Source organism: Equus quagga, chromosome 13 (assembly GCF_021613505.1).
Source record: "Equus quagga isolate Etosha38 chromosome 13, UCLA_HA_Equagga_1.0, whole genome shotgun sequence".
NCBI classification, from domain to species: domain Eukaryota; kingdom Metazoa; phylum Chordata; class Mammalia; order Perissodactyla; family Equidae; genus Equus; species Equus quagga.
The window spans coordinates 43,246,560-43,259,515 of NC_060279.1; the positions used below are offsets into that span (position 1 = coordinate 43,246,560).

Here is a 12,956-nt window from a genome sequence, read left to right on the forward strand (position 1 = left end):
GGCCCGCCTCTATTTTCGTACTTTCACCGCGCCGGAGGCGGGACTTAGAGTTAGCTTTTCATTGGTCAACTTGACTGGCGACCTTTCCTCTCCGCGACAGTTTCCCGAGGTGCCTAGTGCCTGAGCGGCACGGACGAGAGTTAGAACGAAGGCAAGATGGCGGACGTGCTGGATCTTCATGAGGCTGGGGGCGAGGATTTCGCCATGGATGAGGATGGGGACGGTGAGGACAGTGGAGGCAGCTGCGGGAAGCGGGGAAGGTGCGAGAGAAGGGCGTAATACGAAAACATAATCTCCCTTCTCCCCGGCAGGGAGGATGGGAGCCGGGGAACTGGGTTTCGGTTGGATTAGAGACTCCGCCCCCTTCGGGAGGGATGGGGGCGGGACAGGGAAGGGACTGGGACTGGAGGTGGTGGGGCCGGCTTTCAGATAATGTCTTGGGAAAGAGACTGTTGTTTTAAATAAATGTTGTCTTATTTCATTGTTTCACTTCTGGGGTTCCAGAGAGCATCCACAAACTAAAAGAAAAAGCGAAGAAACGGAAGGGCCGCGGCTTTGGCTCGGGTGAGTGTTTGTGGGAAAAATGGGGTCCAGAATGGCGAGAGCTACGAGTTTTGGCGTTCCCGTTCCGACTCATGTGAAACAGTGGGAGGAGGATTTCCAGTGATCTCGTGTGTGTTCCTTATAGAAGAGGGGTCACGAGCGCGGATGCGTGAGGATTATGACAGTGTGGAGCAAGATGGTGATGAACCCGGACCACAACGCTGTAAGTAAAATGGAGCCTGTAGGGATCTGTGTTTGTAGAGAATTAGAGACCAATAAAATAAAACCCAGTAGGAATGGGGTCAGAGATAGCTTAACCAATCTCTGGAGTCGGCACACTCACTCTGCTCCTGTGATCTTGTTTGAAGTTTTTCTCTCATGTACTCAAACAACCTCCTTCCCTTCCCCAACAGCTGTTGAAGGCTGGATTCTCTTTGTCACTGGAGTCCATGAGGAAGCCACCGAAGAAGACATCCATGACAAATTTGCAGAGTATGGGGAAATAAAAAACATCCACCTCAACTTGGACAGGCGTACAGGATACCTGAAGGTATCCTAAGTGACAGTCCATTGCCTCTTCCCCCATAACCTTTAGACATCATTGGTAGTTCTCTCGTGTTTGCTGTGGTTGGGCAAAAGCAAAGTTGAAATAAAATGACATTGGAAATTGATTTTGTTAGACACAGCAAAGAGAGACAGAAATAGACACGTTGTATATACAGTAGGTATATATGATTTACATTCATTGTTTAAAATTTATAGATTTTTCTATTTGAATATGAATTTAGATTTGAGGAAGAAGATACTCAGTGATGTTTGGTGGAATAGGAGGGTTTTGATATCTGTCTTTTCCCTTGCTCCAGGGGTATACTCTAGTTGAGTATGAAACATATAAAGAGGCTCAGGCTGCTATGGAAGGACTCAATGGCCAGGATTTGATGGGACAGCCAATCAGCGTGGACTGGTGTTTTGTTCGGGGTCCACCCAAGGGCAAGAGGAGGTAAACTGGAGAGGGCAAACACTATCTTGGTAAAGGGAATGTGAACGAAACAGAATAAGGACTTTGTATTATGTCCCTCTGATGGACTTCCCCCTTCCTTTTCCCTAGAGGTGGCCGAAGACGCAGCAGGAGTCCAGACCGGAGGCGTCGCTGACAAGATCTGTTGTCCAGGTGGTCTCTCCAGAGTTCCCATTTGACCATGCAGCCTTAGAGAAATAGGGCTGGGCTGGAACTCACTATGTTTATATTTAATCTCTTACCCTATGTGCTTAGTGTTTGAGTTTTGAATAAATGTCTCATTTTTGTTTTCTACATTTAAAGTTATTTTTCTGTTCTGACATTGGAAGCTCTGAAGCACTATTTAGAGTAAGGCAGAATGAGGTCACTGTGAAGATACTTCTCCCAGAAACTGAATTCTGTGTGAGTTTCTACGTTAGACATAGTTTCAAGTCTCAGTTACGGTTAAAGTAGAGACACTGCTTAGTATTTCTTTTTCTTGGAAGGTAAGAAAGCACGGGTAGAAGTGAGACGTTCTCATGATATTAAAGAATAATTATTCTTTTTCTATATACTCTGTTCTGAGCAAATGGATGTTATAGGAACGTCTCTTTTGTTTCTCCTGCCCTTCTTCCTGCCACATTTGTTTGTACTTGCAGCTGTCTAAGAGCTTGAATCTCCTTTCGGGGCATTCTCCCAGACCCTCCTTCCCTGGAAGAGTCTATACTAAGTTCTTGGTGCCCTCTTCGGCAGCCAAGGGCGAAGGCCCCATAGAGGAGAGGATCCAGAGGAGCATTGAGGAGGCCAAAGAGGAAAAGGATGTGGCTGAGGCTGGGAGGGATTTCAGTTAGCATGGTGGGAGAGAACCAGTACCACAGACCCAGCAGGTAATAAGGTGTCCAGCAGAGGATGAAGGTCAGCAAGACAAGCAGGGCCAGTTGCAGGGCCCGCAGACAAACATGGGAGCGATTGTCTAAGGAGCGGCGGAGGGCAAATTCACCGGCAGGGGCTGGGAATTTAGAAAATATACTCAAATTCAGAACCACTCAGCTTCTGAACTGAGTTTAGGGTGAACTGATAGGCAGAGATAGTTAGATGGAGCTCTCACCCTACAAGGAAGAGAACGCTGTAAACAGGAGGTAATGCTGCAAATCCTCTTTGCCTTCCCAACCTGTGAATCTGTGCTCCCCTCCCCACCAGGGATTATGACAAATATGCTGGAGAAAAGGTTTTGATTGAGGTGCTCTGTTATATGAAGGTACTAAGTCTACTTTAAGATTTGATGGTGTCCAAAAGTAAAGGAGAATACTGATCACCTTTCTCCTTAATCCTTGCCCAGCTAACTCAGCTTCAGAGGATGGTTAGAGGCTGGTTAGACTTGAAGGCATTCAGTAAAATTATGTGCAGCATCAGGTGCTAGACATATGGTTAGGATCTCATTTTTGTTTTGTCACAGCTATATGATAGATGGCTATCAGATAAACAAATGAGGGTAGAGGCAATAGCTTAAGGGTATGGATTAGGGCCAGGGGATTGGAGTCTCACCACAGTTCCCTTTCCTTGTCTGGGGACTGGACACACTGAGGACAATGCGGCTGTAGCAGATGGTCATAGTAGTGAGTGGCAGCAGAAAAAGGCAGCAGAAGGTGAGAAGAGGTTATAGGTGGTCTCTTGCCATCGAGCCTTGAAGCTGCCTTTGGTGATACATTGAGTGAAGGAGACTGGGCCAGCTCGGCGGACAGTATGGAACAGGAACAGCTGGAGTGGATTTAAGGACTGTTAGAACTGGTCCCTCTTCCCCTCCCCTTCAACCTACCCACCAATGTCACACTATCTCTTTCCAATTCATCCTTAATTCTGTGCAGAGCAATGCAGTGCTAAGCAGCGGTTCATCCATGATGCCATTTTTAAAAGGTTAGAAATGTATCTTGAAAATCCCTATCTTCCCCGTAGACTATGGAGCTAACCATTAAGTTTGTTAAATCCTGGGACTTAAAAAATCCTGCCTTCCCATATATTCAAACATTGCACTTTACAAAAAAGATATTTCTACCACCTCACCAACATTTTTAGCCAAAATGAATTTCCTGATTTGACTGATTAATTCTGTGGAAAAAAGAAATCTTGTATAAAATGGGTGCTGCTAAAAGTTCAGGCCATTTTGCAGCTACTCTGTGAAGTGACCTTTAGTAATAGTCTTACATACCATAACTATAATGGTGAAATAATGTTAAATAATAAATTTTAACATTTTCAAAATGCTGTTGGCCAACGCTCCCCCTTTTTGGTAAATTGTTGGATTTTTTTATTTGAATTAGTAGAGTATTTTTCAGTTTAGAGCTTCAGGGTTAGTACCTTGGTTCAGGTAAGGTAGATTATTTGAGAAAGACAAGCCCAGTAGCTATCAGATTCCTAGATATAAGGCATTTGGGAAAGTCATTTTAGCAGGCATGAGGGACTTTTAGGAAAGGTGAATAGTATCAGCCATAGACATACAATTTTATAAACTGCTTGGAGTTACCATCAGGCTACTCTGAGCTAGTTGGGGAGTAGTCTCTCCTCTTTCCCTATCTTGAGTCCATATACTTCTGGGGGTTTTTTTGCACTATGCCTAGAAGTACTTGAGACATTGTGAGAAGGGGTTTCAAAATAGCCAAGGCTTTTGGACTTATAACTTGGTCCTTAGCCCTGCTTCTGTCCCACCTTTCCCCTATTTGATATGCAATTTACCACCTACTGTAGAAACCTTTCTCTCAACCGCTTCTGATACTTGGAAACTTGAGCCTATAAAAAAATTTCTAACTACCCCAATACTCACCCACCACACTAACACCACACTTAAAAAAAAAAAGTTTATTGACACGTATTTTAAATACAGCATATGGGCAATGCAGCATTTATACAAGGGGATGCTAACGTGGAACCAAAAATACCACCTTTGCACATATCTCACCACTAGTTTGCCACTGAAGCAAATGGAGATTGCAATTATTGTCAGATTGTCAGCCTGTGTGAAAGGGTGAAATTCCTCTCCTATCCCATCATTTTATGGCCCATGGATTTCAAGTATGATTTAGCCAGTCACAGCTAGTTAGTGGTAGCGCCTAGACTCAAAAAAAAAACAACCCCCCAAAAACAAAGCAAAGTAAAACAAGCAAACAATGCAACAAAAACAGGCTTCTAATTCCCAGTCCACATCTAAAATTTGCTTCGTATGTATATGAACATACATGTATTTATATTTCTAATATTTGAGGATTTAAGGATCAAATCTTAAATCTGACTCTAGTGTATCATCTGAAATCATAGCCCTCTTAGACCCTTACAGACTTAATCCTAATCCTAGTCTCAGATGCTCCTCTAGCCCCTCCACCCCGATGGTGCTAGTGGTTTTTGTTTTGAGGGAACTGCTTCATATTTAGCTTTTTTCTAGATTTCTAGCTCATTTTCAATATTGAGATTTGGTTAACTAGTACTTAAGTTCTGATGCTCTCTTTTTCCCCTGGTTTTGACCCATTCCACAAAAAGCCAGAGTAAAAAATAGAAATCTGATTATATTACTCTCCACCTTTTACTTAAGTGTCTCTTACTGCCTTCAGGATAAAGTACAAACTTAATATTTGTGATCTGGCCCATCCTTACCCTCCAGGCTCATTACGTACCATTTTGTAGCCCTCAACTTTAGCTGCAACCACGAGATCCTTTACAGTCTACCCTCCTCTTGCTTTAACTTGTCTAACACCTGTCAGGAATCAAATTTTAACATCTCTAGGAAGCTTTCCCTGACAGTCCAAGAGTGGGTCAGTCACCTCCCCCACCCTTGTTCTTTAGCTCCTTCTGCTTACCTTTAGCGTAACACTTGACTACACACTGTATTGTAATTGCATACCAATTTGTCTCCTGCACTAGCCTATAAATTTCTTGAAGGCAGGACTTTGTGGCTGTATCCTTGATAGAGCATTTGAGTGTGCCTGGGGATGATGCGCATTATCTTTTAAATCGATGAATGAGTGTACCACAAAGTTTTACCCAAAGCCCCTGACTTCACGGGCTTGTTAGCAGACCTCCCTGCCCTAGAGTATTTCAGCAACAATTTCCTGAGAAAGCTGGGACTGGGAGGATGCAAAGGGGTGGAAGTTAAGTGTAGTAAAACAAAGCTGAAGGAAGAGGCACAGATACAGGATACTGTTTTCAAGAGGTACCCTCTTTACAGAGATACAAATTAACCTGCAGTGATCTTAACTTGCAAAAGAGAGCACAGGCTCCCGCTGAGGTTTAACGGTTGAGCACGGCCAAGCACACCCCTTGACTCCGGAGGCTCACGCTGTGTACCCAAATTCTTATACGGTCTAGCCCTGAGTCCCCACAGGTTACTCACCTGGGGCAAGGCAAGCAGGAAACTAAGTCCCCAGGCTGCCCCCAGAAGTTTCCTTCCAGCTGAGCGGGGTCTAAGTGGGTGGAGTACTGCTGCCTGGCGGTCCAGCCCAATGACCATAGGCAGGAAAGCTGCGGCATAAATGGCCATTAGTTTCAGGAATATGAGTGTCCGACATGCAATATCCCCGGCCAGCCACTGAACAGTGATATTCCAGGTGGCATCTAGGGGCGTAACCACAAAAGTGACCAGTAAGTCGGCAGCTGCTAAATGGGCAAAGAGTCGCCGCACTGGAGAGGGGCCGAGTTGGCTGGGTTGCGGCCGCGTCACTGACCACAGCACGGCCAAGTTCCCACCAGCAGAAGAAAAAAACAGCACGATGGTCACTCCCACTCGGACCTTGGCTGCAGCTGAGAACGTGGGCAGCTCTGAATCCTCCATCTCTACTCCTGATCCACCCCACACCTCCTCCACTGCAGCTGACCCCCAAGGGGTGCCGTTGCCTGCACACATGGTGGCCTAGAAGGAAAAGGGGTGTGGGTATGAAGAGGTTAGCTTCGGCCACTGATTCTTCGCCCTTTTTAGGATTTGGAGCTGGTTATTGCGAATTTCGTCCAGTAAAGTCTCTGTCTCTGTCTTCATCTTTATTATGCAGGTCACCTGTTCAACAGTCAGGGACCTGCGGAGAACAGGGATCTAGTGCTGACTTCTACTTTCATAGACCTCTTTAGTCCCTAGAGCCTGGATTCGGCCAGAACGTGCGTGCGTGTGTGTTGGGGGTGTTCTGCTGGACGCACCCAGGGAGGAAACCCTATTCCAGCCGCCACAGAGATCCCAGTGGCGACTTCTCGCCCCGCCCCTACTCCTGCAGGCCCCGCCCTTGGTCCAGAATACTTAAAGAGGAATGTGCCCTTTGAGGCGTGGTTAGGAAATAGAGAGCATCTGATAAGAGGACGCTCTGACAGAGACACGCACAAAAACACACGGGTGTAGCCCAGGGAAGCGCTTCTCGTTCTGGAATTTCGCTTCGGGGCCGGCTCCACTCGCTTTCTTTTCTGACGATGTTTGTCCCTCGCGAGGCACCGTTGGGTCGTCGTGGAGGCGTGACTAGGGGCGGGAAGTGGAGAAGGAGTGGGGCTGCTGAGCCGCGGCTGCCGCTGTCATGGACGCCTGGGTCCGCTTCAGTGCTCAGAGCCAAGCCCGGGAGCGACTGTGTAGGTGCGGCCTGAATAGGAATGGGGGGGAGGACGGGCAGAGGAAGGTCCACGTGAGGCGAGGTCAGTTCATACTACCGGGGTCAAAAAGGGTCAACTCGGGCTACGGGGGCCCAGATGGACCTCTAGGAGCTGATTTGAGCAGGCCGTGAGATGATTCGTTTCTGCTCACGGGAAAGATGGGGAAACTGAGGCACGAGTAGGCCAGTGGGGAGGCCGCTCAGGGTTGCCGTGTCCACATAAGACCAACAGTTTCCTCACTGGGCGGTGGTGGAATGAGGAGAGTTCGCCCCGCGATGGATAGCGACCGGGACTCTGCCACCCCCAGCAAAGGAGGCGCTACAAGTCTCCGTGTCCCCTCAGCCTACTGTCACCCGGGAACAGCTCTGCCTCCGCTCTGTGTTATGGTCTCGATTCAGCTACAGGGGTCTTGAAATTTCGTAGTTCAACTAAAGAATAATCTGCCCTCCAACTGTTCCTCATTCCCTCACATATCACATACTGCTCACATTGATGTGCTTGTCATGGACCCCCTCCTGCCTCCGCCATCCTCTTCGGACCTCATTATTGTCAAGTCTCTTATTTCTCAACTCTTAAGTAGTGCTCCCCATCCCCTTCTAAGCTTCTTTTTATGCTGTATGCCTTTCCCTTCCCCTGGCCTGGAGGAGAAACGGTGAGATACGGGCATGAAGAGGAGGAAGGGGTATCATCTCAAAGAGGGAAAAGAGGAAGTCCATAACTGGCCTTTTGGAGGGCGTTTTTGACGGGGAGATTAGGGAGATCTCCACCTCACCTTGCCTGTCCTCTCCTCTAGAGCCGCCCAGTATGCTTGCTCCCTTCTTGGCCATGCACTGCAGAAACATGGAGCCAGTCCTGAGTTACAGAAACAGATTCGACAGCTGGAGGGTCATCTGAGCCTAGGAAGAAAGCGTAAGTAACTGCGCCTTCCCTTGTATTACCCCAACACTTCTTCCATCCCCAGCTATTCTGCCTTAGTCTCCCCTTCCTGTTTTTGACCTTCTCTGGCAGTTCGTCTCCCTCATTTGGATCTGTGGTTTTATCCTTTGCATGCCTCCCAATTGAGATAAGAGAGCAGGGGTAAAAGAGTAATAAAGGTTTGGAGAGAATGGGGCAATTTTGAGAAAACTAAACCAGGACACAAATTATTTAAATTTTTTTTTTTTTAAAGATTTTATTTTTTCCTTTTTCTCCCCAAAGCCCCCCGGTACATAGTTGTGTATTCTTCGCTGTGGGTTCTTCTAGTTGTGGCATGTGGGACGCTGCCTCAGCGTGGTCTGATGAGCAGTGCCATGTCCGCGCCCAGGATTCGAACCAACGAAACACTGGGCCGCCTGCAGCGGAGCGCGCGAACCCAACCACTCGGCCACGGGGCCAGCCCCAAATTATTTAAATTTTGAAGTCAAAAAGAAAGAAGTGTTTCTGCTCTTTTTAAAAATTGTCTGTTATTGTTTCTATCACTTGCTCGACTTTCATATTCTTGCTTTCTCTCTTTCACTGTGTGTTGCCCTCTGTTTGTCTCTCTCCTTCCAAATCCTTGTTTTCCCTTGCTAATCCCTACAAGTTCTACGCCTGGGTAACTCAGCAGATGCCCTTGAGTCAGCCAAACGAGCTGTGCACCTATCCGATGTTGTCCTGAGATTCTGCATCACTGTTAGTCACCTCAATCGAGCTTTGTACTTCGCCTGTGACAATGTCCTGTGGGCTGGAAAATCTGGACTAGCTCCCCGTGTGGATCAGGAGAAGTGGGCCCAGCGTTCATTCAGGTTTGATATCCTTTTATCCAACAAGACCTTTTGTATTCTCCATACTGAATAGCTTGCCTTTTATGAGAAAAAGATCTCTCAGGGTCTTCCCAGAATATTCGCATCTTAATAAATCTTCCGGTCTTGATTTCCAATCTTCATTTAGATCTTAAACTATCAGAAAATAATGAATGGGGGCAGATGGAAGATAGGTGCTCTTCCATGATGAATGACTAAGACTGGGTGAGATAAGTTATTATATTGCTTTAATTCTGCTTCTGTTATACCACAGGTTATGCCCCTCACTGCCTGCTCATTTATTCATTCTAAAAATATTTAGTAAGTGCTTACAGTGGGCCAGAGAATAAAGCAAAGAGCCAAACAGATATGGTTCCTGCTCTCATGAAGCTTCTAGTCTAGTGGGGAGTCAGATATTAAAACAAATAATGACCAAACCAGATATAGCAAGGAAAAGTACAGGGTGTTATGAGATATAACAAGGAGATTAGATTGAAAGGTCAGGGAAGAACTCTTTGAGAAAGTAATATGTTAGGTGAGACCTGAAGTCCAAGTAGGAGTTAGACAAAGCAAACAGTGGCAGAGAAGACCTTTCCAAATAGAAAATAGCATATTTTAAGACCTTGAACCAAGAAAGACTTTGGGGGATTAGAGAAATATAAAGAAAGCCAGTGTGATGGACAGTATCAAGTAGAGGGCATAGGTTCAAACTGGAGAGGTTTGATAGGGGCTAGATCATTCATGCAAAGCGTTTTAAGCAAAGGTAAGATTTTTGTTTGTTTGTTTAGTTTTGTTGAAATTTTATACGAAGTACAATGGATTCTGAACAGGGATGTGATGTGATTCAAATTGTGTTTAGAGAAGATCTCTCTTGCTGCAGTGTGGAAAAGGGATTGCAGTAGGGCAAAAGAGGAGGAGATGCCCTAATATGACCAAGAGATGATGTTGGCTTGGACTAAGGAGCTGGCTGGTAGTGAAGGTGGAGAGAAATATGATTTGGGAATAAAATTATCTGTATAAATATCATCCATATTTGTTTTTTGCTTCTCTATGATTCTCTTTGTTCTTTTACATCATATTAGCATCTTTCTATCTCTATTTATGTCTTGCTTTTCTCATCTTTCTCAGTGATTTACAGCTATAACATAGCTTAGGATATATGAGGGGTGGGGGCAGAGGCATGACTGGAGTGGCATGGAAAAGCAACTCCTTAGAAGAGTTTATATGCCATCTTTATTCATTTCATTCAACAAATATTTATCAAGTTCTTACTACTTGGCAGGCACTGGTCTAGACAAAGCAATACAGTGGTAAAGACCAAGAAGGTCCTTGTTCCTATGGAGTTTACATTGTAATGGGAGGAGACAAACAAAGAAACAATAAATAAGAAAAATATGAGATAGTGGTAAGTGCCATGCAGGAAATTAAAATAGGATCATGTGGTAGAAAGTAAATGGCTTGCTATTGTAGAAAGGGGCGTCAGAGAAGTCCTCTCTGAAGAGGTGACATTTAAACTCAGAGCCAAAGAGCAAGAAAGAGCCAACCATGTGAAGATTTTGGAGGAAGAATATTCCAGGTAGAGAGACTAGGTAGTGTAAATGTCCTAAAACAGGAATAAGCTTGATGGGATTAAAATATACAAAGAAACTAATGTGGTTGGAGCCCAGTGATTGAGGGAAAGAATGGTACATGATGGAGTTAGAGAGGCAGGGTCAGATGTTGACTTCTGTAAGCCTAAGATGTCTAGATTTTATTCTAAATATGATAGGAAGGAAACCATGGAGGGTTTTGAGAAGGGGAGTAATGATGTGATTTACGTTTATGCCAGCTACTATATGAAATTAGATTGCTGGAGGTAGAGGGTCAAGAGTGGCCCTGGAGAGACCAATTAAAAGACTAAAGGAGTAGTTCAAGCAAGAGATAATGGTGGCTTAGACTGTAGTGGTGGAGCGTAATAAAGAGGTGTGGTTAAATTCAAGATGTATTTTGGAGGTAGGAAAATTATATTGAGTACAGACCTCTGTTGTCAGGGTGGATTAAAAATCAAAAACATAGACTGTTCTTAAGGAATTTATAATCTGACACATTTGACAAGCTGCTTAACACCTCTGGGCCTCACTTTTTTTTTTTTTAAAGATTTTATTTTTTTCCTTTTTCTCCCCAAAGCCCCCCAGTACATAGTTGTATATTTTTAGTTGTGGGTCCTTCTAGTTGTGGCATGTGGGACGCCACCTCAGCATGGCTTGATGAGCGGTGCCATGTCCACACCCAGGATTCGAACTGATGAAACACTGGGCTGCCTGCAGCGAAGTGCATGAACTTAACCACTGGGCCACGGGGCCGGCCCCCTCACTTTTTTTTTTTTTAACAAAAAGATTGGATTTAAATGTTCTATAATATGTCTTGAGTCTCTGAAACAACTGAAGCTTGTTCTTTCAAAACAAATTTGCACTATTATAGTTGAAGTTGAATGTGTGTGTGTGCTAATGGGTTGCCAAGTGGAAAAGTGAAATTTGAGGTTGATCTTGGAAGAGTTGATGATACTCATGCATTTTAAGCCAGGATCACATAAACACATGTTACAGAAAGGTGGGAGAACATTTCTAGTAGTGGTTAATAGCATTCACTTCTGGTGTTCTAATGTGTAATCCCTTTGCATTATGGGAAAAACAATATTTAAGTCTTCTGTTGGATATGCTGAATGGATATACATGCCCTTCCTTAATGACCCTTCTGTCCTATACATCCCAGGTACTATCTGTTTTCCCTCATCATGAACTTGAGCCGTGATGCTTATGAGATTCGCCTTCTGATGGAACAAGAGTCTTCAGCTTGTAGCCGGCGACTGAAGGGTTCTGGAGGAGGAGTCCCAGGAGGAATTGAAATGAGGGGATCTGGGGGTCCAGGGTCTCCAGGAGGAGGCCTGCCCCAACTGGCTCTGAAGTTTCGGCTCCGAGTCCTGCTCCTGGCTCGGGTCCTTCGAAGTCATCCCCCACTTCTGCTGGATGTAGTCAGAAATGCCTGTGATCTCTTCATTCCACTGGACAAACTAGGCCTCTGGCGCTGTGGCCCTGGGATTGTGGGGCTTTGTGGCCTCGTGTCCTCCATCCTGTCTATTCTCACCTTAATCTGCCCTTGGCTACGGCTCAAGCCCTGATACTCTGGTACAAGATAAGGAGGGGACCTGAATTGGTAAGATGGAATCTTAGATCATCCCTGGTGTACCAGCTTCAAGCCTCTACTCCTTGGTTAAAGTTAAAAATCCAGAGATTTAGGAGTAGAGGGAGGGGCTTTGGGGAAGATGAGGTGAGGAAGAGTGACTTGTGAAGTCAATAAGACTATTCTGATGTTCAGATCCACTGGAGCTTTTGTTCTTTTCCTCCGTTGTATTGTCTGTGTCTCTCTTGACTCTTTTTGCTTTGTCTCTCTTAAGTCTATTTAAGATTCTGTCTCTGCATCTCTTTTTTATGTTCTCAGTTCCCTGTCCTACGAATTTAATCAGCAGCAGAATTACTTTTGGGTAGAGGAGGTTGAAGGTGTGGTCCCTAAGGTTCTAACTGCCTTCTTCTTTTTCTTCACAAAGGTGGCTTGTGGCAGATTTTACTCCCTTCAAACTTCAAATCATAATTTTAAAGACTTTATGTCCCAGAAGACTCTTCCCTCATGCACCAGAGGTGGTTCGATGCTTCCTCTTCCTCCCTCCTATCTACCTCACCAACCTCCCTCATGACTTGGCCCTTTTCCTTCTCTCTGCTCATACCTGCAGATTTCTGCTACACTTTGATTTCAGGGCTTTGTTTCCTAGCCTGTTCTTACCCCTTCTTTGCCTATCCAGAATGATGCTGTGTCTAGCATCTTGCTGTAAATATTGTACAATGATTCTGTGTAAATAGCTGTGGCCCATGCCCACGATGGAGAGCAAGCCTTCCAGGTCAGCAAATTAAAGATCAGTTTGCTCGTTGATATTTGGTCTGGTCCTGTGTGTTCTAGTCATCTGAGGCCCCTATTTCTGTCACTGTGGTTTGGGTTTTCCATGGGATTAGCTA

At 45.2% G+C, this 12,956-nt stretch overlaps 3 protein-coding genes across 5 annotated transcripts; 2 read left to right on the forward strand and 1 right to left on the reverse strand.

The window, feature by feature from the left end:
• The first annotated feature begins 76 nt into the window (after window positions 1-76).
• Window positions 77-1,855, forward strand: RBM8A (RNA binding motif protein 8A). Of its 2 annotated transcripts, none has more exons than XM_046682644.1 (6): window positions 77-223; window positions 505-564; window positions 692-766; window positions 957-1,093; window positions 1,407-1,543; window positions 1,652-1,855. In XM_046682644.1, exons 1-6 carry the CDS (start codon window positions 157-159, stop codon window positions 1,695-1,697), a joined length of 522 nt encoding a protein of 173 aa, XP_046538600.1. In that variant the 5' UTR covers window positions 77-156; the 3' UTR covers window positions 1,698-1,855. The 2 variants fall into 2 exon arrangements, with proteins under 2 accessions (XP_046538600.1, XP_046538599.1); XM_046682643.1 differs by having other exon boundaries at window positions 78-223; window positions 689-766.
• Window positions 1,856-2,073: 218 nt separating this feature from the next.
• LOC124250610 (gonadotropin-releasing hormone II receptor-like) lies at window positions 2,074-6,682 on the reverse strand. The gene is given in 4 exon segments (XM_046682645.1): window positions 2,074-2,549; window positions 3,086-3,188; window positions 3,191-3,298; window positions 5,919-6,682. Coding segments are annotated over 4 exon segments (1,134 nt in total). The 5' UTR covers window positions 6,429-6,682; the 3' UTR covers window positions 2,074-2,136.
• Window positions 6,683-6,979: 297 nt separating this feature from the next.
• On the forward strand, window positions 6,980-12,873 carry PEX11B (peroxisomal biogenesis factor 11 beta). 2 transcript variants are annotated; one of them, XM_046680778.1, is made up of 5 exons: window positions 6,980-7,133; window positions 7,944-8,059; window positions 8,712-8,913; window positions 11,662-12,102; window positions 12,494-12,873. In XM_046680778.1, exons 1-4 carry the CDS (start codon window positions 7,078-7,080, stop codon window positions 12,065-12,067), a joined length of 780 nt encoding a protein of 259 aa, XP_046536734.1. In that variant the 5' UTR covers window positions 6,980-7,077; the 3' UTR covers window positions 12,068-12,102; window positions 12,494-12,873. The 2 variants fall into 2 exon arrangements, with proteins under 2 accessions (XP_046536734.1, XP_046536733.1); XM_046680777.1 differs by having other exon boundaries at window positions 11,662-12,873.
• The last annotated feature ends 83 nt before the right edge of the window (window positions 12,874-12,956 follow it).

Excerpts from the sequence above, each read along its gene's own strand:
- RBM8A (XM_046682643.1), top strand. The coding sequence starts at position 157 with ATGGCGGACGTGCTGGATCTTCATGAGGCTGGGGGCGAGGATTTCGCC. Across the intron at positions 224-504 it reads CATGGATGAGGATGGGGACG|AGAGCATCCACAAACTAAAA; the intron begins GTGAGGACAGTG and ends CTGGGGTTCCAG. Across the intron at positions 565-688 it reads GGGCCGCGGCTTTGGCTCGG|AAGAGGGGTCACGAGCGCGG; the intron begins GTGAGTGTTTGT and ends TGTTCCTTATAG.
- PEX11B (XM_046680777.1), top strand. The coding sequence starts at position 7,078 with ATGGACGCCTGGGTCCGCTTCAGTGCTCAGAGCCAAGCCCGGGAGCGA. Across the intron at positions 8,060-8,711 it reads TCTGAGCCTAGGAAGAAAGC|TTCTACGCCTGGGTAACTCA; the intron begins GTAAGTAACTGC and ends AATCCCTACAAG. Across the intron at positions 8,914-11,661 it reads TGGGCCCAGCGTTCATTCAG|GTACTATCTGTTTTCCCTCA; the intron begins GTTTGATATCCT and ends TATACATCCCAG.